The sequence below is a fragment of the Mugil cephalus genome, chromosome 11 (genome assembly GCF_022458985.1).
Source record: "Mugil cephalus isolate CIBA_MC_2020 chromosome 11, CIBA_Mcephalus_1.1, whole genome shotgun sequence".
Classification (NCBI taxonomy): Eukaryota; Metazoa; Chordata; class Actinopteri; order Mugiliformes; family Mugilidae; genus Mugil; species Mugil cephalus.
The window spans coordinates 11,713,594-11,741,566 of record NC_061780.1 but is presented as its reverse complement, the minus strand read 5'-3'; the positions used below and the strand labels follow the sequence as shown (position 1 = coordinate 11,741,566).

At 43.3% G+C, this 27,973-nt stretch overlaps 2 protein-coding genes across 7 annotated transcripts in view; one reads left to right on the top strand and one right to left on the bottom strand.

The window, feature by feature from the left end:
• Positions 1–26: 26 nt before the first annotated feature.
• Positions 27–10,996, bottom strand: si:dkey-262k9.2. 6 transcript variants are annotated; one of them, XM_047597966.1, is made up of 8 exons: positions 10,887–10,996; positions 6,092–6,152; positions 5,627–5,665; positions 4,861–4,887; positions 4,186–4,236; positions 3,984–4,052; positions 3,721–3,763; positions 27–2,542 (listed from the first exon to the last, which is right to left on the bottom strand). In XM_047597966.1, exons 2-8 carry the CDS (start codon positions 6,141–6,143, stop codon positions 2,497–2,499), a joined length of 327 nt encoding a protein of 108 aa, XP_047453922.1. In that variant the 5' UTR covers positions 6,144–6,152; positions 10,887–10,996; the 3' UTR covers positions 27–2,496. The 6 variants fall into 6 exon arrangements, with proteins under 6 accessions (XP_047453922.1, XP_047453924.1, XP_047453926.1 ...); XM_047597968.1 differs by having other exon boundaries at positions 5,627–5,662; XM_047597970.1 differs by lacking the exon at positions 10,887–10,996 and adding an exon at positions 9,771–10,879 and having other exon boundaries at positions 5,627–5,662.
• LOC125016038 (IgGFc-binding protein) overlaps positions 10,280–27,973 on the top strand; it is a 35,182-nt gene continuing 17,488 nt past the window's right edge. The window contains exons 1-27 of the mRNA XM_047598204.1: positions 10,280–10,408; positions 11,332–12,480; positions 12,590–12,924; positions 13,013–13,601; positions 13,702–14,297; positions 14,384–14,927; positions 15,016–15,572; positions 15,644–16,199; positions 16,414–16,610; positions 16,949–17,087; positions 17,651–17,952; positions 18,117–18,693; positions 18,912–19,495; positions 19,588–20,155; positions 20,605–21,176; positions 21,283–21,841; positions 22,004–22,203; positions 22,353–22,488; positions 22,597–22,919; positions 22,990–23,521; positions 23,624–24,216; positions 24,300–24,867; positions 25,521–26,056; positions 26,133–26,685; positions 26,752–26,951; positions 27,054–27,428; positions 27,523–27,794. Coding sequence (XP_047454160.1) covers positions 10,366–10,408; positions 11,332–12,480; positions 12,590–12,924; positions 13,013–13,601; positions 13,702–14,297; positions 14,384–14,927; positions 15,016–15,572; positions 15,644–16,199; positions 16,414–16,610; positions 16,949–17,087; positions 17,651–17,952; positions 18,117–18,693; positions 18,912–19,495; positions 19,588–20,155; positions 20,605–21,176; positions 21,283–21,841; positions 22,004–22,203; positions 22,353–22,488; positions 22,597–22,919; positions 22,990–23,521; positions 23,624–24,216; positions 24,300–24,867; positions 25,521–26,056; positions 26,133–26,685; positions 26,752–26,951; positions 27,054–27,428; positions 27,523–27,794 — 12,155 coding nt within the window. The 5' untranslated portion in view covers positions 10,280–10,365. The remainder of the gene's footprint in view (positions 10,409–11,331; positions 12,481–12,589; positions 12,925–13,012; positions 13,602–13,701; positions 14,298–14,383; positions 14,928–15,015; positions 15,573–15,643; positions 16,200–16,413; positions 16,611–16,948; positions 17,088–17,650; positions 17,953–18,116; positions 18,694–18,911; positions 19,496–19,587; positions 20,156–20,604; positions 21,177–21,282; positions 21,842–22,003; positions 22,204–22,352; positions 22,489–22,596; positions 22,920–22,989; positions 23,522–23,623; positions 24,217–24,299; positions 24,868–25,520; positions 26,057–26,132; positions 26,686–26,751; positions 26,952–27,053; positions 27,429–27,522; positions 27,795–27,973) is intronic.

The following is a 27,973-nucleotide window of genomic DNA, read 5'->3' as shown; positions in this document are numbered from 1 at the left end:
AAACAAACTGGGTGAATCCAACCAAGCAAAGTTTACGACACATTTAATGTCAAAAGAAACACAATCCAGAGTTCAGCGTAGCTATACAATATGCTGTAGTATTCCCTGTTCCACATGGCATCAGAACTGAACCAAGGTGAATGCAGCTGTGCAAACAGAACCAATTCATGATATACAGGTTTAGGAATTTGATACACCATCAGTAGCACGACAGCTACTGCAAGTGTGTTCTTGTGAGATACCAGGTCATGTATTTTACACTTTAATACAGAACAGGAAACCACATTTGCTGTCAATGTCATAAAAATACGTGAGTGAGATTTTAAAAAGTGCATACATGAAAGAAGACCAAATTTAAACTTTCTCTTGATGCTATGGCGCTATAATGCAAACATTTTACATAAAATTCTTTGGCCAATAACTGATTTCCACCCAAGTATGTAAAAAATCTCCCTTTTTCCAAATATATTTTTTCCCCATAAAAGACACGAGACACGATGCAAATTCAATTGCTTAGTAAATCTGTAGATACATACAATATATTAAAAAAAGATAAGATAGAACAATTGCATGAACAGGTGATGACTTTTGCCCTGACAGTTTATGAATCCATCAGCTCAAAAATGAAAAAACAACTTTTCCACATACATCACTTTGAGACAGATAAAAGCTTGTCAGCTACATGTGTTGCTTTATTATACACGGGTAGTGTCACGACAGTGTGGCTTTACAAGAGGGAGTGACAGTAGAGTTTGGCTGCAAGAATGGATCATTAACCAATTACTCTCACTGGATTTCTGAACAAGTCTGTTCACTTTCTACATTTTGGCAAATGTGTTTTTAAAGATTAGACCGAATATGGTTGCACTTTCCAACAGAAATGGTGGAGTATCAGTAAATGTGCAGAGAAAGGCTATACACAAACACATACAATCTCTCTCTCTATTCATATATATATTATTTATTTTAAACTGAAATGTTTTGAACTGCTTTTTGTTTGTCAAATTGTCCTCCCTTTGAAATGCAGACACTTGAAGAAGAATTATTGGGCAATGCAACACTTTTGGGAAATAGCAGTGTTCGCATAAGGACATTTAAAAAAAAAAGCACAGAACAGAGACATATTATATATATGGCACTTCACCACAGACCAGCACTTGCTGTACACCCCCGATTAAGACGTGACTTCTCAATTTTTTACTCTCACAGCTGGCGGGACTGCTCCGACCAAGCCCTGCCCCCAGTGGCTAGATTAGCTACAAGATTTAGTGGGGGAGCAAAGCGATATCCTGCTTTGACAAATCCCATGTAGCCCTTCCCAGTGTTATCGGCTCCATTATCAGAGCTGCCCATGAAGCTAGAAATGAAAAACTGACATGTCAGGAAAAAGTCCCCTTCCACTTTAACCCTTTTGCTGGCAACAAACAAATAAGGCAGCCAGTGCCTTTGGTTCTTGGACAGAAATCTTTCCTCCACACGGCATGATTGATTTCATTTGACTGAAATCAGAGAAGCCCTCACTCTCCATATGAACGAAAGAAAGGCGTTGTTGTTATTTCCCCCCCCAATCATCCCACTATATTTAATTTGAGCTTTCATCCATCCTTTCCACCAAGCTTCTCTCTACCAGCGTGGGAGGCATTAATCTAACTCTCCGCAGCATTCAGGAAGCTATTTACAACCTGCGAGACTAAAGTGAAAGCCTTTCAAAACGAAAAGGACAGTCGGAAAAGAAAATATCATCATTCATGGTGGCTGATTAATTTGCAGCAATGCAAGGAAGGGTTCGCACCGACTATTTCCACTTGTTCTGTTTTACTCAGGCTGAAAAGACAGAGAGCGAGTTTCTATCTTCCTATTGCGTTGCCTCCTGTCATTCTTAATGGGCCAGGAACAGAAGATGTAAGACAAGTGAATAAGGGAATGAGGTGAGCGTTGGGCTAGCTTAGTGTGGATTAGCATGGTTTGCCTCACTCAACGACCATTTCTCGCAGACAGGTCTGTTCCACATGTACCAAATCAAATGCAAATACGGTTTCACTGCAAAGCTGGTGGGAATAATTTCTTGTTTCAGGCAGTTAAAAAAAAAAAAAAAAAAAAAAAAAAAAGGGGGGGAGCTCTGGCTGTGCTAAATTATCCCTTTTAACAAAAGAAGCTTCAAGCCATATTCAGTGGCTTTGATTTGGATTCCTCAAATAGAATCCAATTAGAAGGTTTGAATGTGTTCCAAATGTCCCAGGCTAAATTGTGTGTATGTGGAGTACAAACGACTGGGACAAAGACAAAGTATACAACAGTAAAAAAGAAAAAAAAAAAAAAAACACAAATTACATATGTTACACATGTATAGGAGGTTGTGTAGGAGTGAGCAATGAACTGAACAGTGAGAAGCCGGCTGTTGTGCAAAGAAGTCCTGAGTGAAAGGGTAGGAGAGAACATAGCCAGATGCATTTCTCCTCTTGCCTGTGTGTTACAGGGCCGATGCTCCGCCAGGAACTAGATGGCACCTTTCTGATCCTGTTCGATCGGCACGGAGTAGATTCTGAGGAGACGGGATGAAAAGCACAGTTGGGAGTGTGAGTTGAGACAGGGCAGGAGCAACATCCATGCTTAAGATATTATGAAGTTCTCTCTCAGCTTTTTAGCATAAAGACAAGAAGCGTCACTGTGTGGCGGATTACAGGAAACGGGGCGTCTGCCTGCTGCTGCAGGGCTTTGACAGGTGCACGGTGACTCCATTACCTCAGAAACACAGCTCATCCCCAGGTGGGACTTATAAACCTTGCAAGGCACTGTTGATCCAACAAGCCAGGGGTTGCTGTGTGATTAAGCCTCTTTTCAACAGAACGATCAGTCAGCACCCAGAGAGAGAGCCCGAGAGGCTGCTTCTAATCCTGCAGAGGAATTTAACCCATGCAGATTGACTTGGGTGTCTGCTCCGCAAAGGCTGCTCTCCCACTGCACCAAAGATCCCAGGAGCACCATTTGAACTTCATAACACCTCTGACCCAACCCACAAGTCATGTTACACTGCACCTCCAGAACAAAAGAAACTGATTACTCTGTAAAAGGCCTTCATACGACTGTTAAACACACAACGTGTGGAGGGGAGGCCATGTGCAAAGCGAGTGCCTTTCTGTATAACTGGTTTAGGCTGTTCTGCTGTCTGAGTGCCGTTGGCTGGATGTTGTCATGGGGCCAGGATCATGTTTTCCTGGTAGTTTAACTTCTCTGTAGAATTGTCTACTCAGAGCTGGGCTTATGAGGTAAGCGTTGGAACAGGTCAGGTCCTGTCCCATTCGATCATACAGACCCAGTGACACTGTCTTACGGCTATTGTTTGATGACTAAGATGGATAGGTGGGAAGCACTCGGGCTGTAATACTAATTGCTGAACGAGTTGAGACAAGCTCAAATGGGTGGATGCTAGTTGTGTTCTTTTCAGTTGAGTGTCTTTCACTGGTTTAGATGTTCATGACTTGGATCACAAGTTGGATGAAGTAGGGCAATTTGGCAATCTAGCAGAAAAGCTGTTACCCATCAAACTGGTTCCGTCACTCGGCAGCTGACTTGGCGCAACGTGAAAACGAGTGTCTTAGTCGGACGGTGACACAATATGTACAGAGGCCATGAAAAAAAAATGTTGTTGTTGAGCGTGACAGTGATGTACATAGATACAAAAGACACAAAGAAAATGCAACTCTGGTAATTTGTCCTTACCCTTGCTGCCGGTTGTGCACATGGCGTCTTACTAGTAGTATGGCTGCAAGGGAGAAAGAAGGGAAAAAAAAAAAGAGATGTAAAAAGGTCATGTTTTCACAAGAGAACCGTTCATATTTGCTTAAGGTATTAACAGTTTCACAAGGCACACAGGGACAACAGTGATTCTAGCCAAGCACCAAAGGGCTTAGCACGTTTGTCAAACTGTGGGAATGTAATGAACAGTCACTACATTATGTCTCAAAAGAGCACTGGACACTTACTGACAACTGTTGCAACTGTAAGACTCAACACAACTGCAGCGACAATGATGATGATCAGGGTCATCTGACCTGTAAGACAACACAAGAACATTACGCTGTAAATTACCTTGATATCAGTGTATAATCTCATGAATCGTTCATAGATTGATATGAAAATCATTTCAATACATTGTTGCACGTGAGAAAATAAAAATTAAAATACCTTCTTCTTCCTTGCCTTTAGTTTTATCTGGGACAGGGACAGAATTGAGATCTGAAATCAATGTAAGAAAACAGTTTAACAAGGTTTGCTATTCTCGGACATTCAGACTTTTTGACTTGTCTGCTGCCTGCGATGTTTATAGTGCATTTTAAGAAACTGGATAAGAAAACAAAAAAAAAAGTTTATGTGAATGTATACAAAAAGAGGGATGACTGAGGCTTCAGTGGAATAGTAGCTGTTTGCAGAAATGCTGCTTCTCAAACAGCAGGCAGGCTGCAGCCCCGCTCTAAACAGATCTGTAATTCTATCAAATGTCTATCAAAGTGAAGATGAGGAGTGACAGAGAGAGGCGTGGAGAGAGAATGAGAATGCCAATGTTGATTAGCTGACCGACAGGATGGCGGAGATGTCGACGTGTTCATTGGCCTTTCAGCAGAATCCACGGGGCCTCTCTACAGAGCTAATTGATTCTATTCAGTGTTTAATGGGTGGCGGGAGGTAAAAGCCAACAGGGGCCACAGCTCTTCACACATCTCACTGCACTAGAAGACGCTACACACGATGTCGACCTACTGGCCATAATTACAGAGGACCTTAACCTTCACAAAGTCTGGGTGGAAACCGCTGCAGTGTGTGCGTACTATCCACTCTTGGGCACCAACACAATAAACTCACCACTTGTGTAATCCTCATCGTCTGCATCTGTGAAATACGGACACAGAAAAAGTTTTAAAAAGAGTTATTTTATTGTGCAATCGTGAGAACTTTCAGCGACAATATTGACTGGGGACTTTATGAAGGCAGTTAAGAGCTAAAAGGTCTGAGAGCAAAAAAAAAAATAATTAAACGATAAACAAAAATCAATATCGTATAGATGAACTAAAAACTATATATACACGATATATCTAAAGTGTAGACAGCAACACAAAACTCCATCTTTAAAAAAAAGAAATGAACAAAGCTGTATATAACAAAACTCTGAAGGAAGAATAAACCCCAGCTCTTATTGTGCACTTAAAGTGAATAAAAATGTGTAGGTGTAGATGGAGGATAAACGGCAGAGTAAAATTATACTTCATTTATTTTCCTACATCATGTTTTGCAGTCATTCTGTTGGACATGAAATTCTATTCTCATTCTAAAGTCAAAACAACAACAGAGGAATATTGGAATGGTAACAACAGCATAAGAAGCCTTTAGAAACAAGCCAATGACCTGAACACATTGACAGAATATAACAGTTTCAATGCCGTTTCAGGTTAAATTGGTATTCTTTTGAATTTTTATTTTTATCCTTATATTTACATCACGCAGACACTAGATGCAAATGACCTGCTGCTGTCCTTTGAAAGAAAGACAGTGAACTGTGTCCAGGAGAATAAAACGCTTCAGTATGTGCTACTTTTTTTTCTGAATTTTACCCCAGATGTTAAATACGTACCGTCATCAGCTGATCCTTCAACAAGGTCTGCAACATCTACTAAAAAAAAAATAAAAATAAATAAATGTAGAAAGTGCATAATTAGAGAATATATACACAGACTGGATATCAATGCTACCTGGGTCAAGGTAAGCTTAAATACATTCCAGTAATTAATACATCCAGTGAAGTCTGCTGTTCTTCTTTATAAAGAAAGCTCAGCTACAGGAATACTGTTGCTAATTTTGCTTTGCATGTCGTTTGTTTTGTTTTTTTAATGCCATCCTTATCATCAGTGTGTGAACGCTCGACAGCAGCAGCCTCTCTTTCAGGTGGTTGTGAAACTGCTTCAACTGCACGTGCATATATTAACGAGGCTGCACATGACACATATGTAGTTAGTTGAAGAGAGCATCTCGGCGCAGGGATGCAGAGACCCTGATTAGATGTTTATCACCTGAAAGCATCGCACAGATGAGAACCTACCAGCAGCAGCTGGCAGCAGAAGAAGCAGACACAGGAACAGCAATCGCATCATCTTCAAATGCTGCAGGAGGAAAGGAAACCAAGTTAAAAATATCTACCATTAATATTCAGTCACTGATGTGTGCAAAATCTTTGTATTCTGGTTTCGCGACAGGGTGTGATGGAAAGCAGAAACGCCGTCTATTATTGGGGCTTGTCTGGTGCTTTGAGTTTCAGGATCACATTGTGCTAGTCAGTGGAAAACTACGGATTCCAAGCCAACCAGTCTTGCACAGACGTACTAGTTTAGAAGCATGCATGCAAATCTAGATTGCAATCTCAGCAAGGAGTGATGGCAACATTATTTCCCACAATGCTCAGCAGAAACACTGTACTGAAAATTCTGTCACACTCAGCTACAAGGCAACAAGTGTCTATTTGACATTCTCTGAAGGTGTCAGGTGTTGCGCAAGAAGAAGTGTCCAGAAAGACTACAGTTGGCAGAATCACATAATCAGATGTTTAGCTGTTTATTGCATCCTGCCGAAAAATACTGTCATGCTAAGTGGGAAAGGAAATAACAACCCTAATTTAATCTAACAATATACGTATCCTTTTCATCTGATATCAAGAAAAACACTTAACATTGTTATTCTTTCTTAAGAAAAAAAAAATCCCCACTTCCTCATGGCGCGGGGCCTGAACACAAACACCACCTCCGTTCCCCACCACGTTGATGTGAAACGCAGATGTTTGTAGCCCGTCAAACAAAGCCCCAGCTGTTTTTCAACACAATACGTGTGTGGGTATTTTTAAATCGGAACTCATGGGAATCGACCCTTCTTCCAGTTAAGTTCCCGGATGGAGCCTTGAGTGGGTGGTGGTGGGTGGGGGCAGGGGGGATTTAGCCACTGTAACTGGCATGCAATCAGGAACCAAGAGTCACTCGTCCAGTGTTTGATACTGTACAGAGGGAATTTCACCGACCTCCGTGCCACATTTTTTTTTTTACAGCAAGCTTATTGTGTTGTTATTTCCTCCATAGTTCATGACCATGCGGACGGAGGTGACCCACACTGTGAAGATGCAGATTATATAACAGGGCTATGAGCGATGGTGGCACACGTCCAAACACTGACCTTAGCCACGCACAAAGCAGTTACTGACTCAACGATTCCCCATTCAGTACTACAATTTAAGGAAGTAGACCAAGCTCTCTAGACTCCGCTTACCATATTTGCTGAATGGAAGTGAAATAGTAAGATGTAGTAACATAAGGCAAGAAGATCAGTCAGCCTCGCTTCCTTCTTACCGCAAGGTTTCTGAATCCCCAAATACTGCATCTGCTGCACATCTAGAGGTCTATCGTGAAAGACAAATATCTAGCACGTGGGACCGCAAGAGTACAACCCACAACAAGACCAGATGCGTGCTTAAATGGCACAACAGCAGCGAGAACCCTTTTGGTTGATTATATGGGAAATGGATGTTAATCACACAACTGAAGTGGGGGCTGACGGGAGAGCGTTGTGTAGCGTTGTGGGGCCGTTATGGCCTCATGAATAGCTGAAGTAAATCTCAAAACGCAACCATCCGAAGAAGCTGCAAATAAAATCCCCTTCTGTATCCAATTTGCTTTTCAGAGTCACTTTGGGTGAAATAATAAGCTGGTCCAATTTGGAAATATTTATCAACCCGGTCCGCTGCCTCTGTATCAAAACGGCTCCTGACGCCCGTGTTAGTTTTCAAATTGGGAAATATATTTGCACACGTCTCAATGGTAACTGAATTTACTCTTTTACGCATAAAATAACCAGTGGCTTGCTTATAAAGTGGACATGTTGGCCGTCTTCTGGCCAGAGATGGTAAATGAAGAAATCAACACATCTTGAAACAACAGCGCCGAGCTGTACAAACTGGTATTCACTGTAGTGAAGCTGGAAGAGGGGGCGTGTGTCGGTTCTGTTGAACCTCACACCCGCCGGGCCACGTCAACTGATGGAGGAACAATTAAATACTGTTTACAGGGTTGATTTTTAAATTAACGCCTTCCTCTACTCCCAAATCCAATCTTTATCAACAAAATGCACTTGCAAACAGGCCTGTCACATGTGCATGAATGGGACTACGCAGCCGCAGTGGTTACAGATGATTTCTTATCTGCTTGCACTGATAACAGCCCACCGCTCAACCACTGTGCATCACTGACAAGACACCGACGACCATGATAATAATCGCGTTTTGTCAGAACTAATGCGGTCTGGAGAAGTCACAGAAAAACAGGAGCAAGAAAATTTGTGAGATGGATGAGAGGGCCGCAGAGAAAACCTCCACGAGACTGAGCTGAAACACACTCTAAAGGAAATTAAAAAAAAAAAAAAAAGAATGGGCCCAACAATAAGGAAAGTGAGTGAAGAAGGGGAGAAGGACAAAAAAAAAAAGCACCAAGATCAATTGTTATGCATTGCCATTCAATTTTCTAAAACGTGGGTGCTTATTCTGGTTCAGTGAGGACAGAAAATATTCTTGCTCGGAATGTTTACTCAAGTCTGCTATCTATACAGCTGCTGCTGTTTATCTAAGTGACACTGATGCAAATTCGGTTTTTCTATAACATGCACCGCTATGCCGCTGGAGCGCAAACAAGAAAACTAATGACAAAATAAAATAAAGCAGGAATCACAGTACCTCAGTTGGTGCCTTGCCTACCAGTGAGCAATCCACCATGGATAAACAACGTCCGTGACAACTGTGCAGCTATTTCCAACACAAATAGCTTGTGGGTGACTTTCTGAGCATCAGGCCAATGAGCTAAGGAGGATATGACGGTGACTCACTGACATCTTGGAGACCCATATCCTGCATTCGCTTGGCCAGCCCTGCCTACCCCTTTGCCCCCTATGAATGCTTGTAAAAAATATATATATATAAAAATCTATGAGATGTGATTCCACAATTGCACCAAAAAGCCGGCATCTTAAACCCTCTGCTACAACCAAAACATCAACAACCAGAAAGAACATGCAGTACACATGAGGTTTACTCTTTTTTTTCCCTCTCTCCTTTTAATCAGATGTAGACAAAGGTGTTGTCCATTATTTTGTTAGCAGCACTATCACAGGACCCGTCTCAGCCACGCTGAGGGCTTTCTGAAATGCAGGTTCCAAAAGTGAAAATAAGCAACACCCAATTCTGTTTTGAAGATGTGAACACTTTCACGTCTACACAATCGCCGGGCACGAGTTAGCCTGGGGATTTTTTTCCCAAAAAATAAAAGAAAAAAGAAAAAAAAAGTTACACAAAACCAACAGTGCACACTCGCCACCAGCACACTGAGCTGGATGACGGTCGAACATGCTGTAGTTACATAAGGCACAGGAAAAGAGACCAGGGGTGCTGTCTGAGACGAGTCAGCGCTCTTTTTTTTTAAGGCACCTGTTTCTCTAGTAAGCAAGTCAGCTGTTTCAACTCACACGTTCACAACTACGTTGAGAAAGCAGGACAAGTTAAGAAAACGTGATGAGAACTTGTAGGCTACCTAGTACCATTTGTGCGATCATCACACATACAGCAACATTTCATATTTCAAGAACCTACCAATACAGACAGATGGATATATATACATATATAACCTATATATTAAATAATAATAGTAATAATGAAGTGGAAATTGCTCAGCCCTGAGAAGTTGCGCACTCACCGCCGTCACTGTCGATCTGATGAGTCGCAGCGCAGCCGAGTCTTAACAGGAAAAGCCTGTGTGCGCAGCAGTGTGTGGGCCAAATTCGGCGCATCTCTACCCTACCCTCACCTACAACGGGTTTCAGAGCCACCTCGTTTAGAGCTGAGCTTGCCCCTTGACGCCTGTGTCTCGGTGTTTAGCTTCGGCGGAAAAAAAAAATACCCCGTCGGTTTCCTGAATGCGATGGTTTCGAGTTGTGCGGTGGATGACGGCTAGATGCTCAAATTTGGGTTCCGTTTTAACTGGAACAAAACTTTGCATAAGGGCACGCAAAACAGACCTTAATTAGTGAGGGGGGCATGCAGCTGCGACGTAATTAGATGACTAATAATGACGGCCACGCGCTCTCAGTTGACACAGGTGCGCTAATAAGACACCACTGTCCACACTCTGTCTCTGGCAGTGTGTTGCTAGCCCAGCTGGTTTCACCGTTCAGTGTTTTTTTTTTCTTTTTTTTCTGGGGCATGCACACACGTAACACGTATCGACTGTGGGGAAACAGAAGTAAAACCTGTTGCTCCATCTGTGTGAGTTGCCTCGTTTCAGTGCAGTGATGCAGCTCACCCTGCTGCTTCAGTTGTGTCTCTTGGGTCTTGGTAAGTTTCTCGGTTTTCAGGCAGGTTTTTTTTTTTTTTTTTTTTTTTTTTTTTAAACTCTCTCTCCAGGTGCTGATCTTTAATTAAGGTCAACTTGGCAACAAATCACATTAAACTGTCCGTTCCTCTCTCATGGCTCTGACTTTGAGAAGTTCTCTTTGTCGAAGTTTTCAGTTGAAGTCATCAGTTAACCACTGAGACAACAACTGATCCTAATCTGTGCGCTCCTCAGAACACAACTCTGTTTTGATGCATGCATTGTGAAAATGCATCCCCATACGACCAGTGCAGTGACAATACTTTGGCAAGCACATTTTACTTTTGTTCAAATATGGTTAGTTTACCTTGTTAAGTTATGCAACTATTTACAAAGATAACTACCACATATCATGCAATGCAAACAGTTCATAGGAAACAATATTCTCCTTAGCAAGTAAGCCCATATTCATTTAATATACTTCCTGAAAGTTAAACTTACTTTTAAAAGAGCTGTTGTTGAGTTGATTTCATACACTGCTGGTATGTTGTTGCTCCCACGTCAAGATCCTTGTTATCATGGAAACTGCCAGTGAGTGAGCACATTCATACAGGTGTACTCAGTCAGGAGCTCGAAACCGCTCTCCATTGGCTGTCGAGCGTATTGAAACATGACACCTCCCTTCTTATCTGTTCTGCAAGTAGACTTGCGTATTGTGCAACTTGCTCAGCACTCTCGGTGAATAGATGTACAGTAATCACTTTAGTGCCGGTGTGTTGTTTGCTGTCATAAAATCATCTGCTGCCATCTGGGTAGTTCATCTTTGTTTGCTAATCGTGTTATTCTTCGCTCAATATGCACATTTCCTGCAGTCGTGATGCGGGTGCATATTCAAAGATTTCTATATTGAATAAAAAGAGTAATTCAGTTATATTCTCCTTTGCAGGCTTGTCTGTGGCCAGTCCTGGTAGGAGGTTTCTGATGGGGTTTCCTCCTCATAATGACCCTACAGTAAATGTCAGCCATCAAGTAATTGTCACAGCTTTGGATGTTTGGACTTCAGTGACTGTGAAGGTTCTGGAAAGTAGCTTCATGCAGCAGATCTTCCTCCCTGCTAACAAGTCAAAGACGATTCACCTGCCACCTGCAGTGGAAATTAAGAGTGATCACTCCTCCCACATTCTCAGTGTGACGTCTGTACAGCCTGTCACGGTACTTGCCTCATTTTGTACCCAGTTTGGCTGTGACCACAGTCTCCTTTATGATGTGTCCTCCTGGGGGACCAGCTACTACCCCATTACTCCTCACTTCCCTAACAAGACTCATGTCAGCCAGCTGGTGATCACCAGTTCAGACCGCGAAACATTAGTGGATATCTTCCTCTCAGGGGAAGTGCTCTTTAAAGGCAATATTCACCCCAAGGGTAGTGTCCTTAGGCTACATTTAGGGGTGCTGCAGAGTGTTAGCCTTCAGAGCAGTTCCAGTTTCTCTGGATCACAGTTGAACTCCCAAGAAGCTGTGGGTGTCGTAGTTGGCTTCACATGCTCCAAACACTCACCAGGGGGATGCTCGTATGGATTTTCTCAGTTGAAACCAGTCTCTCTCTGGAGTTTTAACTATATTATCCCTCCAATAAATGACACACAAATGACTTTGAGTTTCCTGCTAGCAATGACTAGTGTCAACACCGATCTGCGCGTCACACACGGCACCGTACAACAGAATGTGTCCCTTCCTGTTGGTGTTATGAAGACCATTACGATTGTGACTTCAGATAAAACCCGCATTAGTAGTGACAGTCCTCTTCAGCTTGTTTACTTCAGACTTCACAACGGACAGCGTCCTTCAACTCTAATAGTGCTTCCGTCTGTAGCTGATATCTGTCAGCCTGTAGCTATGTTTGATTCAGGTGATATGAGTGAGTGGGGAGATAACAGCAATAACACGGAAGATTTAAAGCACGGTGTTGAATTCTCAAAGCAGCCCAACTTTGCTCGGCTGCCTGATAATCCAGAGTCCAGTTCTCTTCACCCAGATGCAGGGCTCCATCTGAGCAACGTGAACGGATGGTTGTATCCAGCAGTATGTGGAAAAGGTATCTGTTGTGGCTTTTGAATTATATGTTCAGCAGTTGGGGGGCTAATTTAATCCGTAACGTTTGGACCAAAATGTTAACCTTTTTCTCTTGTCTCTTTTTATTTCAGCTGCAGCTTCTTGTGAAGAGTTACACTGTAGTCCCAAACAGAAGTGCTCTGTCAAACATGGAACACCCCTCTGCTCTTTGGAAACTAAAATATGCTCTGCATGGGGTGATTCTTTTTATCGCACATTCAGTGGAAGAGATTTTGTCTTGCAGGGAAACTGCAACTACACTTTAGTTCAGACTTCCTGTCCTGGCTTAAATACGTCTGTTCCACTTGAGATTAACATGGCCAGAGCATATTTGAACAGCGCCACTCTCTCCACCATCCACACAGTGCAGATAAGCATCATGGGCTTTAATATCTCCATAGTTAAAGATGAGAAAAATCATGTTAGAGTAAGTGATATGAATTGTAAATTTAAAATGCATATTTACTTTACATATTTTTGTTTATAAGGTTTATTTTGGCCTTTTGAACTCATAGATTAACAGGCTGAAGAAGAACCTACCTCTCACCTTGGGGAATGGGTCACTCAGCTTGTATGCGAGTGGATCCAGTGTTGTCTTGGAGGCTGTTTTTGGTTTGGTTCTGCGCTATGACTGGAAGCACCATCTCCAGGTTGAAGTTGGCCCAGCGTTTTATGGACGCTTGTGTGGTTTGTGTGGAAATGCACTACATGCCTCCTCAGATGACGCAATGGCTACTACAGGCTCTGATAAAACCCACGCTGTGGATTTTACCCTGCCGTGGGTGGTGGACAGTGCCACTGGCTCCTGTATTGAAAACTGCGGTGGTGTCTCATGTGCAGTGTGCAGCCGAAGCACAACCAAAACCTCTTCTGGCACTAAACGTAACTTCTTTGAGATTGGATGCACTCTACTGCAGAGGAGTGGTGGACCTTTTGCAAACTGTCACTCCTATATTGATCCAGAGCCATTTGTCCGCAGTTGTGTGGACAGCGTCTGTGTCAATGGAGCTGCTTCTTCACTGTGCAAGGTCTTTACAGCTTATGCCAGCATTTGCCAGAAAGTTGGGGCCAGAGTCTACAACTGGAGATCCATCTCAAAGTGCCGTGAGTTTTTTTTTTTGTTTGTTTGTTTTTGTTTTTTTTTTATAAATGCCTATGTTGGTTAACAAGAAGGAATTTATAAGTGTGTCTATTCTTTCTACAGCTATGGCATGTCCTATGAACAGTCACTATGAGATTTGTGGCTCTGCCTGCCCAGCTACCTGTAGTAACCCAGAGGCCCATCATAATTGCACACTGCCTTGTGTGGAGTCATGCCAGTGCAATAAGGGGTATCTGCTGAGCAGTGGGAGCTGCGTACCACACAGCAAATGTGGTTGTGTTCACCAAGGTTCCTACTATCTCCCCAAAGAGAACTTCTGGACTGATGAGCAGTGCCAAGAGGAATGTGTCTGCCAGCCTAACTCCAAGAAAGTTATGTGTGCTCACTCTAATTGCCAGGAAGGCAAAATGTGCAAGGTTCTAAATGGAGTCCTGGGTTGTCAGGTGCATGGGCCTGGTGTATGCATTGCTAAAGGAGATCCTCACTACACCACCTTCGATGGACGGAACTTTGATGTCAATGGCAACTGTACATACCTACTCACTTCTCACTGTCCTGCCTGGGGAGACTTGGAAGACTTCAATGTGGAGGTCCAGAACCAGATGAAAAATTCTACCAATGTTTCCTTTCACTGGGTTAAAATGCTTGTCTCTGGTTATTCTATTGAGTTGTCAAATGATTGGAGTGACCAGGTTAAGGTAGGCTCATTAATTTACCATTGTACATCTATTCAAAGAGTTTTAATTTACCATGCATTAACTTTACAATACTACATTTGTTTTAGGTGAACGGCCTGCTCCTACATTTTCCGTATGTGTTGAGTCGAGGCAAAATTAACCTCTACGTGACTGGACTGTCAAAATGTATAGAGACTGACTTTGGTGTGATTGTGACGTACAGCTCTCACAGCCTCACTGTTCAAATGCCAAGAATTTTCTCGGGTACTCTCTGCGGCCTCTGTGGGAACTTTAATGGTAATCCACATGATGACCTGATGCCCGACGATGACACTGACAACTCTCAGGCCGTTAGCTATTGGCAAACCAGCCATGATGAATGTGTGTATGTACCTGCGAACACCTCAGGTTGCAGTTCACAAGATATGGCTCTTTACCAGGGAAAAGATTTCTGTGGGAGGTTACTGGATGCACAGGGGACATTCCAGAGCTGCCACAAAACCATTGATCCACAAGATTTCTACGATAACTGTGTTCACGACCTCTGTTATGGCAACGAGACTACCCTATGTCAGATTCTGTCTAGCTATGTTTCTTTATGTCAAGAAATGGGAGTTTTAGTGGCTGAATGGAGGGCTTCCAACTTTTGTTGTAAGTAACTATAGAAGTTTGTCTCTTTTGTGTTTGCACAGTTTCAGTATTTTGAATTAACTTGTATTTTCATCTCTTTGCTCCATAGATCTCTCTTGCCCACCTAACAGTGAATACCACCTTTGCTCTAGTCATGTGTCTGACTGTGTAGAAAGCCCTCAAACTCCTCATGGACTAAAATGCAAAGAGGGCTGTTTCTGTAAACCTGGATTTTTCTACAGTGGTGACAAGTGTGTACCAAACTCTGAATGTGGCTGCATTTATGATGGTGTTTACCGCGAAATCCACGAGAGCTTCCACCCTGATGAACACTGTCAGCTGCACTGCGTCTGTGTGAGCCACAACAGAGTGCAATGTACCAAGTTTACATGTCAAAATGGAACAAAATGTACCATCCTGGATGGCCACAGGGCATGCCACGCATTATATCCTGTTAAATGCACAGTCATGGGTGGCAGACATTTCAGGAGCTATGATGGAGATAACTTTGATTTTAATATGGGAAGCTACCGTTATGTTCTGTCACAGGCCTGTGACGACGAAGAGGAGTCAGACCCCACTGTTGTTTTCCAGCAAGGTCAGCTGTACATCAGGGTTTATGGACTGAACATTTCATTAGAGATGGAACATCTGGGGAAAGTGAAGGTAAGTAGCTGGACGTTTACACAAACTGATTACTGTGCCTTAATTGTAACTTTAATATTTTAATTTTCCAGATCAATGGTGTTCTGAGGGGTACGCCTGTCCAGCTGGCTCATGTAGTAATACTGCGTTCTGGCATGCTGATCCGTGTTGTTGTAGACACTGGAGTTGTTGTCACTTATGGAGGTCCTAATCTGGTACAAATAGCAGTTCCGGCTGTTCATAGACAAATGTGTGGCTTGTGTAAAAACGTAGCTGCTGATATGAAAAATGGCAAACAAAAAGTCAATGGTAGTTTTGCAAATGAAGGTCCCATCTTTGCATCTTCCTCGTCACTTTCACCGCCTAGAATTAACTGTTCTGATGAATGGGGTTCTTGTCCAGTGTGCAACTCTAGCATGACAGCTGAATTTGCATCAGATAGTCTCTGCGGCATGCTGCTTTCTTCTGCAGGATCCTTTAGTCAGTGCCACTCCACTGTGGACCCAAGGCCCTTCTTTAGGAATTGTGTGAATGACTTGTGCATGTCTAATGGGAGCAAAGAGTTGTTTTGCAGTAGGTTGATGGAGTACAGTTTTGCATGCCAGGATGCAGGAGCTATGGTCAAACCCTGGAGGGGTGCAAAGTGCAGTGAGTATAATGGATCTCAACTCTAACCTGTACATGTGTTGTTTTCATTTCTCTGTTATGATGAGCTAGTCCATGTAACTGAAAAACGTCTGCACACATGCTTCTGTTGACTAAAGCTCCATACATTGTGTTCCCTGATTGATAAGAATAGCTCAACTCTGTTCCTTATACTCTTTTTTTTTTTTTTTTTTTTTTTTTCTCCACCCTCCCACAGCGCCCTCATGCCCTGAAAACTCACACTACAATATATGTGTCGATGCATGCCCTGAGTCCTGTGGTATTTTATCCGATATCACCTGCCCTTGGCCCTGCTATGAGGGGTGTCGATGTGACCCTGGACATGTGCAGAGTGGAAATGGTTGCGTCACATCTGAGCAATGTGGTTGCCTTTACCATGGATACTACTATGAGGTGGATAGCTGTATTATTCCACTTTGTAACAGTTAACCTTACATTTATTGAAAGGGGAAAATATATTTATCACAAACCATGGCTCAAAAAATGGTGAAGTGTAGGCTCAGTCGCAAACACGGTTTGTTCTAAAGCTGAACTTAACTGCAGACGAACTTGGTTTGGTACTCTTAATAATATGACTCATAAATGTCTTAGCCAAACATGTCTCACGCCTATACAGGTGAGACATGACTAATTACTAAAACCATAGCCCTTTGTTAATATTCTGGGTTGTTTGCTTGCTGTTCAAGAGAACAGTTGGGTAATGCACAAAGTGACTCATTGTTTTTCCGTAGATTGGGGCTATATTGTGGGCAGAAGGATGCTCTGAGCGGTGTAACTGCTCTGCAGCCAACACGATGTGCTGTGAGCAAGCTTCATGCCCTGAGGGAGAGAGCTGCACCCTCAACAATACCTGGGGCTGTGCAAGGAACGGTAGGCATAGCTGGTTCTGCTGGTTTAAGTGACGTTTACACGTAGGCTAAACAACACATAACTGTTGTTTAGTCAGCTACACCATGCATGGCTGATATTATCAGATTTTATATGCAACTTATTTTTTTTTTTTCTATGTCAGGGTGCACGTGTAATGGTGCATATACAACAAATGCATTGTTTTTCTGTGTCCTGCCATTTTACCTAAAATGAGGGTAACCCCTCACCTCTTTTGAATAAGCCATTATGTGCTTAAAGTCTCTTGTCGGCCTGAGGGCTTTAGCTTGATTGTCCTCCTTGCCAAGCAATGATAATATTGACCCCCCCTGCCCCCCAGCATTTTTTTCCAACAAAAGATTGAATTCATAGTTACCTGTAATGTCTTCCAGCTCAATATGCTTTTATACCGTTTTATCACTGTAAAATATTTGCACTTCAACTCAGTTATTTTATTCGTTTGTTTACATTATTTATGGCAGTTTCATAAGTAATCCTTGTTTGCAGGTATCTTCCACTGAAGGTCCTGTTCATTGAATAATTTATTACATTTCTTATTCTTTCAGCTGGTGATAATAAAACTTGTGAGAACGGAGAAACTTGTGTCCAGAACACGTCTCAGCAAAGGCAGTGTTGGGTACTTGGAGGGGCCCACTTCTACACTTTTGACAGACAAATGTTTGAGTTTCAAGGAAACTGTACCTACACTCTGATCCATTTATTAAATGACACCAGTGAAAGTAATACATTTTGGGTCAGGGTAGAGAAAGACAGGACCCCCCACGAGACTTCCTCTGTCAAAGCTATTCATGTCAAAGTGGCTGAAGACAAAATTACTGTGTTCAGAGGGGACAGAGGCTCTGTTTGGGTACGTGTGACTCATTCTTGCTTTACTGTGAGTTTTTCATGTAACTTTAACCAATTCCTCCAAAGTAGACATGAATTTAACATTGTTAGATATGCTGAATTAACATGCATTTTAATAATAAATAAATAATGATAATAATGTAAAAGTGTGTTCCGTTTCCACAGGTAAATGGTGAGAAAAGGCCTCTGTCCGCGACTCTACAGTTTGGACTTGTGAAAATTCATCGCACTGACGTGTTTGTTGTTGTGGAAACCAGGCAAGGCGTCCAAATCAAATATGACTGCTCTGACATTGCCACAATCCTGTTGTCCAGCAAAATAAAAGTCAGTGGTATATGTGGGAATAATAATGGCATCAAAGAGGACGACTTCAGAACTCCACGTGGTGAGATTGTAGATGCTGCGACATTTGCCTGGAGCTGGAGAGTCCCTGAGCCGGAAACTCGGTGTACAGCAGATTGCGGTGACACATGCCCGCACTGCTCTGCCGAACATCTACAGGAAAGAGATCTAGCCAATGAATGGATATCCTTGCATGAGTACCTTTGGTCACCTCAAAACCCTTTCTATTTATGCCACAACCTTTTTAACTACACTACAATCTCAACAACAGTGAGCATGTTTGACCTATGTTCTAATAATGATACTCAGCAGGCCCTCTGCTCTACTTTGGAGGCTTATGCTGCTGCCTGTCGAAATGATACAGCTCACATTGTAAAGTGGAGGAACAGCACCTTCTGTCGTGAGTGAACTTGTGTTACTTTCAATATAAAATGTCTCAAACATAATATTTGGATTACAGGTGTCTGTTTATGCAGAAATGCCTTCATATTTGATTACATACTATACATACTTAATAGGCCAACAGCATATGAGTCATGTACACTGCCTTGTGTAGTGTGTTTTTTTTTTTTTTTTTTTTTTTTCTCCCCTGTATTGACTTTTCTTGTCCCCTACCAGCTATATCCTGCCCAGTGAATAGCCATTATGAGTCCTGTGGCACAGCTTGCCCTGCCACCTGCGAGTCCCCGCTCGGTTCAGGCCCCTGCACCCAGGCTTGCGTGGAGATGTGCCAGTGCAACCAAGGTTTTGTTCTGGATAGTGACACCTGTGTCCCCTTGTCTCAGTGTGGCTGCACACACAACGGCGACCGTTACCCCAGCAACCAGACCTTCTGGGCTGATGAGAGGTGCACTGAAAAATGCGTCTGTGACCCTCGCACCCGACAGATACGCTGCAATCAGAGCTCTTGCGGCTCTGAAAAATATTGCGGCGTCCGGGACGGAGTTAGAAGCTGTACGCGGAAACCCCGAGGCACGTGCCTGTACACTGGTCATCACATAATCACCTTTGATCGACACGACTATGATTTTCATGGCACCTGCCAGTACCAGTTACTGGGAGTCACTGGACAGAATCGAGACCTCAGTGAAATACAGGTTCACGTACAGACAGATGGACACATGGGGTCAGCGCTTCATGCCCTGGTCAATGTGAGTGGAGTTTTTGTGGAGCTTAACAGCAAAAACATGAATAACATAGAGGTGAGTGCTGCTATCAGTTTGTCTCAAAGATTTCCGACATTTCTTTGCAACGATTACTTACATTTTTTTTGCAATTTTGGCTCCCCCTACAGGTTGATGGTGTCAAGAGGAACTTGCCCTGTCTCTTAAGTGCCACTGCACTGGCCTTTTCTTTGGGGCTGCACACTTACATATACATGAACCCTGGCTTTGAATTTAGTCTCAGCATAGAGGGAATAGTTGCAATACGTCTCTCTCAGAAATATGCTAATGCTACTAGTGGGCTCTGCGGTAACTTCAACGCTGATCCTACTGATGACCTCATAGCCAATGGCACCAAGGATCTTCTAACCCCTGGCGAGTTTGCAAAGCTTTGGAGGAGTGGGCAGAATCCTTGGTGTGTGGAGGGCTGTCTAGGAGGAAGTTGTCCAAATTGTTCATCTGAACGTCTGGCCCGCTTCTCTGACCCAGAGGCTTGCGGAAAGATTCTGGAAGTTAATGGACCATTCAGACACTGTCACGGCAAAGTGGACCCCTCCAGCTTTTACACGCGCTGCGTCACTGACCTGTGTCTTCACGGAGGTCTCCAGACTGCTCTGTGTCACTCCTTAGCAGATTATGCTGCTGTCTGCTTTTCCCGCAAGGCTACAGTTTATGCCTGGAGGAGGCCGGGATTTTGCTGTGAGTGTTAATGTGCTTCCAGCTCTGCGAGTGAATTAAATTAATATCCTCTACAATTGTAACTGTGCTGTTTGAAGTTCAGCATCATTGAACCCCAAATGAAATATGGAGAGATTGCAGATGCCTCTGCAAGCACATAATATTTCATTGAGTTTAGATTGTTATTGATCATGAAAAGTGAGGAAAGGGGAATGAAGATTATTTGCATACAAATCAGATAAATGCCTGTAGGTACGTAATGGCAGGTGTTTTTATTGTGCTTCTATAGCTGGAAATGGTAGGGTAGGATAAATAAAATTGTGGTGAGACTCATTGATATTGAGGCCGCAACCACTCAGGTGCTACTGGGCCACTAGGTGGTACTAATGCATCACTGGTCAACCCTAACCTTTACAACATTTTCCTGTCTTCCTGCCCTAAATGACTGATGTCTCTCTGTACCTTTTCAGACCAGTCATGTCCCTCTAGTACCAGCTACAACATGAGTTCTGCCCCTGTTCACCTCTGCCTGGTCTGGCAGAATAACACAGTAGAGGTGCCTCCAAACATCGGGGAGAACTGCCTGTGTGAAGCAGGTTTAGTTCGCAGTGGCAACCTCTGTGTCACTCCAGAAAACTGCGGCTGCTTGCACCATGGGGAATACCTGAAAGCAGGACAGGAAGTGTCTACATGTCAACAAAGCTGTTTATGTCACGCCGGAGGACACATGACATGTCATAAGGTTTCCTGTGGAGAGGATCAGGAATGTAAGCTTATTAGGGGTGTTCAAGGTTGTCACCCAAAACCCAAAGAGGCCTACTGCTCTGTTGATGGATCCCAGTACACCACATTTGACGGAAAGGCATTTGAATTTTATGGTTCAAGCAACTACACTTTGGTGCAGATGTGCTCTCTCAAGAAAGCGGATGTACAGCCAATTTTGATAGCAGCAGAGGGAAACCGTACTCTGGGCAGGCAGCTCCACCTGCAAGTCGGTGAAATGTATTTTCAGACGTCAAAAACTTTTCCTGGAAAAATTCAGGTAACTAATGTAATGATTTCACAGCCTCCAAAGTGATTCATTAGTCTCCTTCAGCACTCAATCTTTATTGTGTATGTGTTTAAAACTGTATTACGGTTTCTCCTAGGTAAATGGAGTTTATGAGAACCTGCCATTCTCCCAAAACAACATCACCATACATAAGGAAAATGGATGGATAACAATCAAGGTTCCTCAGTCCGTTGAGCTTATTTCTGACCTTCAAAGCCACATTCTGATAAAAATCCCAAACATCTACCAACGGACAACCTGTGGGCTTTGTGGGAACTACAATGATGATCCTTTGGATGACCTGCAGCTGCCCAACGGTGTCATGACCTCTAACCTTCCCACATTTGGGCCACCGTGTTTCTATGATGCCAACTCATCCTGCAGCAACACGTGTGGCAGCTCCTGTCAAATTTGTCAGGCACCTGTGCCAGAGTACACATCTGTCCTGTACTGTGGCCTTCTCACCAATCCCTCTGGACCATTTGCTCCTTGTCACCACTTAGTGTGCTCACAAAAATACTATTCACTCTGCATGAGGAGCCTTTGCATTGCAGAGGGGCAACGCTGGGCCCTGTGTGAAGCACTGTGGGCCTATGAGGCAGCATGTAAGGTGACAGGAGGAGTAGTTGACTTATGGATGAACACCACTGGCTGCAGTAAGTCTGCCACCCTGATATGTTTATTGCATTTAATCATTTGAAATTTTCCATTTCAGTAAAACCTCATTTAAGGCCTATACTAATTTAAGATGGTACTTTATTGATCCCCATTGGGGAAATTCAAAAGGTTTCAAAAAGTCTGCTACTTGTTATTTACAGCTTATAAATGTCCTCGATCCAGTCACTACAGCCCGTGTGCCAACGTTTGCTCCTCAGTATGCCCTGAGATTTTGCAGGAAGTGCAGTGTCCTGAAAATTGTGAGGAAGGCTGCCAGTGTGATGCGGGACACCTTTATGATGGCGCTGCCTGCGTACCAGCAGAGCACTGTGGCTGCATGCAGGATGGGAGGAAGTTTAAGGTCCATTTTTTTTCTTATTATTTTGGAAACGGTGTTAATTTAAGTAGTTCTACACATTTACTGGACTTGGACCTTCAGTTTCTAATTTGTAATGAAGAATGTTATTGCACTGCACTGAATGCATTCCTCCTCGTAAATTTTATTTTCAGCCATCTGAGAGCAAACTTTTGCACAATTGTACTGTGAACTGCACATGTGGGCCTCCTCTCATCTGTGAGCAACAATCATGTCCTCCCCTGCACAGCTGCAAATTTTTACATGGAGTCATGGGCTGTCACGAAGATGGTGAGCATTTATAATTATGAAACATTTTCATAAACGTTGCATTTATTACAAGAATTTATTAGTTTCCATGTAGCTGACACTTACATTGCTGTACTTCCGTCCAAGCAGTGCCTAACATGGATCCATGTGAAGGAAAATGTGATAAAACTGAAAAATGTTCCCTGAGAAATGGCTTGCCTGTTTGTCAGAGCCTGCGGGGTCTGTGTTGGGCCCGGGGAGGCCAGCACTACCACACCTTTGATGGGCTCAAATATAACTTTGAGGGTGCCTGCACCTATCTCCTGACAGCCAGCAAAGGGGCAGCATGCGGTCTAACACGATTTAGTGTGTCAAAGAAAAATGACTGCAAAGCTTCACCCTCCACACAGGTGTTAACTGTGCAGGTTTATGGATTCATTATCCGGTTCACCAGTGAAACACGCACGTTACAGGTAAGAAGATATAATTATCGGAGTTAGCGCTGCTCACGACTTATCTACTAATGAGTCTCTTTATTTTCAGATTAATGATCAAGTGACTTATATTCCTGTTAATCTGTTACGGGGAAAGATCCAAATATCTTACAAAGAAGGCGACATCCTGCTGAAAGCTGACTTTGGCATGCATGTGGTCCTTGACTGGAACTCCACTGTTGTCATCATGCTAGACCCACGCTACAAGGGCAACGTCTATGGGCTGTGTGGCAACTTTAATGGTGATTCTCAAGATGAATTTCCTGATACTGCACCTGCTTTTCCAAGTGTAAAGCTGCCTCAGGCTTACCAGCTCTTTGACAGAGACTCAAAGTGTTGTTCTAGCTGTAGGCAACAACTGGATGTGGTGATCCTACCTGCAGATAATGTGACTGAGGTTTTCTCAAGTCACAACAGCCGGTTGGCTCACTGTCCAAGTCGTGCTGATCTGAATTCTTTCTACCAAACTATGGTCGACCACATGCATAATGAAGACTCAGTAACTCTTAACAAGACTGTTGATTTGTATACCACAGTCTGTGAAGAAGTCAGTGATTACTACTTCAACGAAGGGACAATTGGTGAGTAGTCATGCTGTGGAAACATGGTGTATGTGTAATACAGCAAAGTTAAGATTCTTGTGATGGATGTAATTGAATCTGTAAATGACATCATAATTTCAGATGCACACTGTCCACCAAACAGCCACTACAAGACCTGCGGATCAGCCTGCCCCCCATCCTGTGAACCCAATGACACAATCTGTAGAAAGATTTGTGTTCAGGGCTGTTTCTGTAACCCTGGTTTCATCAAAAGTCCACAGGGCTGTATCCGTCCACATCAGTGCGGCTGTCAGGACTCCAGAGGTAAATACCACAGTATCAACTCAACCTTCTGGGTCCCAGACAACTGTGGTCAGCTCTGTGTCTGCGGACCGGCTGCTGGGGAGATCCACTGCAATCCAGACCAGTGCCCCAAAGGAATGGTCTGTAGGGAGCTGCGTCACAAGAGAGCGTGTCAACCTGAAAAGCCAAAGAACTGCAGCATTGTCACTGGACTACACTTTACAACATTTGATGGATACCATTTTGACTTTAGGGACAGCTGTGCATATTCACTAGTTGAAACCAGCAGGAATTTAACTGGAGTCATGCCTTTCAATATTTCCATGTCTGATGCAAGTTGCCATAAAAGATTTTCTCACAGCCAAACATTAACACTCTCCCTCTACGGGTTGGAGGTCATGGTAAGAAAAGACAACCCAGGAAAGGTTTTGGTAAGTACTCTTCCAGAGCTTATAGACTGTGTTAAAAATGACCCACTGTATGTTACCGTAATATATTTTATGTTCATTTTCAGGTTGATGGATTGTATAAACCTTTACCCTATTCTCACCAGACAGGCCATGTTAATGTCCACAACACACCTTCATCTCTTGTTGTTCAAACTGATGAGGGACTAAAGCTGATCGTCTACAATACCGGCACTCTAACGATTATCCTCCCCAGCAGTTACAGCTCTGCTGTCTCTGGTCTATGTGGGAACGCCAACAGTGACCCACGCGATGACCAAATGATGCCCAACGCAGTGCTTGCCCAAAATACACTGGAGTTTGCCCACAGTTGGAGGTCTCAAGCAGCGGAGACCTGTAGATTCAAATGTCCCTACAGACTGAAGCGTTGTCCTCCGGAGGCACAAAAGCTTTTTGAAGGCAACGATTTTTGTGGAATATTGTTAAATGAACTAGGGCCATTTGCAGATTGTGCATCGGTATTAAGTCCCAAGTCTTACTTCCACAGCTGTGTAGTAGATTCCTGCTCATATAATGGACACTATTCAGCCGTCTGCAATTCTATTGCATCTTATGCTGCAGCCTGCCAAGCAGCTCAACTGCCTGTCTGGCACTGGAGGAGTGACACTTTCTGTGGTAAGAACGTGGAAATGCTCTGACCATTGAAACATATTTACTACTGAACCTTGACAGATGTAAATTTGAAAGTACTTGATTATGCACTTATCCCAAGTTGCTATTCAGTGGTCACAATTCTTGACACTTGGAATAAAGGCAGGAATGACAGTCTGACACAATGAGTAAGTGACATACCTATATATATCTATATATATATAGGCAAATATTAAATCACACCCAGGCTAATTAAATTCAGGCGCCCATTCTCATGCAAAGGTACACATGCAATCTCTCATGTAATGTCACGTAATGACCGTTTGTCTTAGAATAGGAACAGAAAACAGAAATCCCTAGGGAAACAATAAAAAAAAAAAAAAGTTCCACTACAGCACTTTCTGTAATAAGCTGATACCTTTATCAGTTGTTAATATTTTAACCTCAAATATTTGTAAAAATTCTTCAGTCTACAAGATTTTGTTTATTTTACCGTTGGCATACTTTGCCGTTTTGTGCTTAATTGCAGGATAACAAGTACTGACAGGAGAAATTATACTGATTAATGTATATTAAAATAAATATAATAAAATGTGTGATGTGGTATTTGAGATGTCTTTGTAAGGCTGTGAATCATTAATATGTCTGTTAATAAGACATTTTCTCTCCCATCTTAGGTATGCCATGCCCTAGGAAAAGTCATTATGAGATCTGTGGACCTCGGTGTCCCGCTGTGTGTGCTGGACTTTCTTCTTCAGCAAACTGCAGTGGAGGCTGTGAGGAAGGCTGCCAATGTGATCCTGGCTATGTCCTCAGCGATGGCCACTGTGTGCTGGTTTCTGACTGCGGCTGCATGCATGGGGGACAATATCACCCTGCTGGCCTGTTCTACTTGGAGAGCTGTCAGAAGTGTGAATGTAAAAGAGGAGACGTGACCTGCAGCCCCATGGAAAGTTGTTTAGTTGACTTGCAACATGGGGTGTGTCAAGTTTTTTCAGGCTTTGGCTACATTACTTTTGATGGCGTTATTCTGCCTCACCATGGAGCTTGCATCTATGTTTTGTCAACCTTGACCTCTAAAGCCGCACACGATTATACTTTGCTACTCAGCTTTAAAAAGGATACGGATGGCAACTTCACAATCAGCAGATTAGTACTCCGTTTGCCTTCATTTGAAGTGTCCATTGATCCTGGACTTCTATGGAAAATACAAGTAAGTTGTGCTCTCCCTATATACGAGTTTATGGCTACTAAGGTGTTGTTAACCTTAGGTGTATCAATGCTTGCAGATAAACGGCGAAGACCGCAGCGTGTCCTTTGACAACGGAGAACTTAAAGCTTACCAAATTGGCAGCAGGCTAATAGTCACCACACTTTCAGGGTTGAGAATTGACTTGTCCTCCACCCAGTACCTCAGGTTAAGTGTACCACAAGTGTATGACGGCACAATTTCAGGCCTCTGTGGGAATTTCAATGGAGACAAATCTGATGACTTGCAAATGAGAAATGGCCATCTTGCCCAAGGCTTTTCAGAGTTCCTGCATAGCTGGGCTCCAGTGTCTCCCGGACAGAACTGCACAGACACTTGTGGGAGAAACTGTGATGAGTGCAATCTGTCAACACATGACACCACAGTCTGTGACACCCTGTTGGCCGATAGTTCTGACTTCAAACATTGTTGGAGCAGTGGTGTGGAACGTGAGGTTTACAGATTCATTTGCATCAGGGCTGTTTGCGCCGGGGCTGGGCACAGGGCCCTATGTCTAGCACTGGAAGCGTACTCTGCAGCCTGCCAGGCTAAAGGAATATCAGTAGGACTGTGGAGAGAGCATGCTCTTTGCTGTAAGTGAATCGTTTTTATCACAGTTTAAGAGTGTGTTCCTCTCTAAATATTATTTCTACCTCTAGCCCTCCAGTGTCCTGACCGCAGCAGACCAACAGATTGTGTTGACTCCAGCTCCAACTCATGCCCTGCTCTGCTCCAGCCTGGTTCTTTAGCAACTGGCTGTGCAGAAGGCTGCCAGTGCAGCTATGGAAATGTGTTTGATGTGGGCGAGTGTGTGCCTTACAGTCAGTGTGGGTGTGCTCTTCATGATGTATACATCAAGGTAAGCACAAGTGTAATGAAGCTCATTCGCATGGGTTAATGCAATTAAAAGCTCACATTTAAGATGTCGAAGCATCTGCATTTTGTTTTCTCTCCGTTTTAGACAGATGAGCAACTGTACACCAAAGACTGTGCCCAGAAATGCTGGTGCCACCCTTTAGGTGGCGTGATATGTGAGGAGGTGAGCTGCAGCCCGGGGCAGCAGTGTGCTCTGAGGAATGGTTCCTGGGGCTGTGCTGACCGACGTGAAGTTTGTGAGCTCAGGGGCAGTCTCCATGTCTCCACACTTAGCGGGCAGCAGCTAAGCTTGGAACCTCAGTCCACTTACAGTCTGATGTCCCTCTGTGACAAGGCCAGTGAGCAGTGGTTCAACCTGATCTCCTACTATGGGCATTGTGACGGCAGCTCCACACTCGTGACTGTGTTTCAAATTATCCTGCATGACATGTCAATAGCCATACGGGGAGGAACAGTAAAGGTATAACTTCACCACCAACTCTAACAGACGTAAGCCCAAACGTGTTTAAAGATAGTAGTGTTTGCTTCAACTAAGTCATTGTTTCCTCCCAAAGGTGAACGGACATTTGGTGCCCTTGCCTCACGTTTTGCCATCAGGCCTGTCCCTGTCATCTGGTGTGAATGAGGACAAATCGGAGGTCATCGTGATCTTGAGGAGAGAGGCTGGTTTGGAGTCGGAGCTGGAGATAGAGATTGGCGTTACCACGGTGACGGTCAAAGTACCTCTCTGGTATTCAGGCAAACTGTGTGGTATCTGTGGAAACCTTCATGACCCTGAGTCGCACTCTTCAGTCAAGTCATGGGTTCTCCATGACCTTCCTGGCTGGTAAGTGATGCTCTCAACAATATTAGAAGTGTCAATTCATTAATTAGTGTATATATGTATGCACTGACGAATGTTTCTTTGTTTTTTTTAATTTACTTCTTGTGTTCACAGTGACCTGACTGGATGACTGCTCGTTTTAATTGTGTGACTAATGTTGTTTAATGTATTAAATACAGTAA

Excerpts from the sequence above, each read along its gene's own strand:
- si:dkey-262k9.2 (XM_047597964.1), bottom strand. The coding sequence starts at position 8,797 with ATGGTGGATTGCTCACTGGTAGGCAAGGCACCAACTGAG. Across the intron at positions 4,888-5,626 it reads TGAAGGATCAGCTGATGACG|ATGCAGACGATGAGGATTAC; the intron begins GTACGTATTTAA and ends CGTATTTCACAG. Across the intron at positions 3,764-3,983 it reads TACAGTTGCAACAGTTGTCA|CCATACTACTAGTAAGACGC; the intron begins GTAAGTGTCCAG and ends TCTCCCTTGCAG.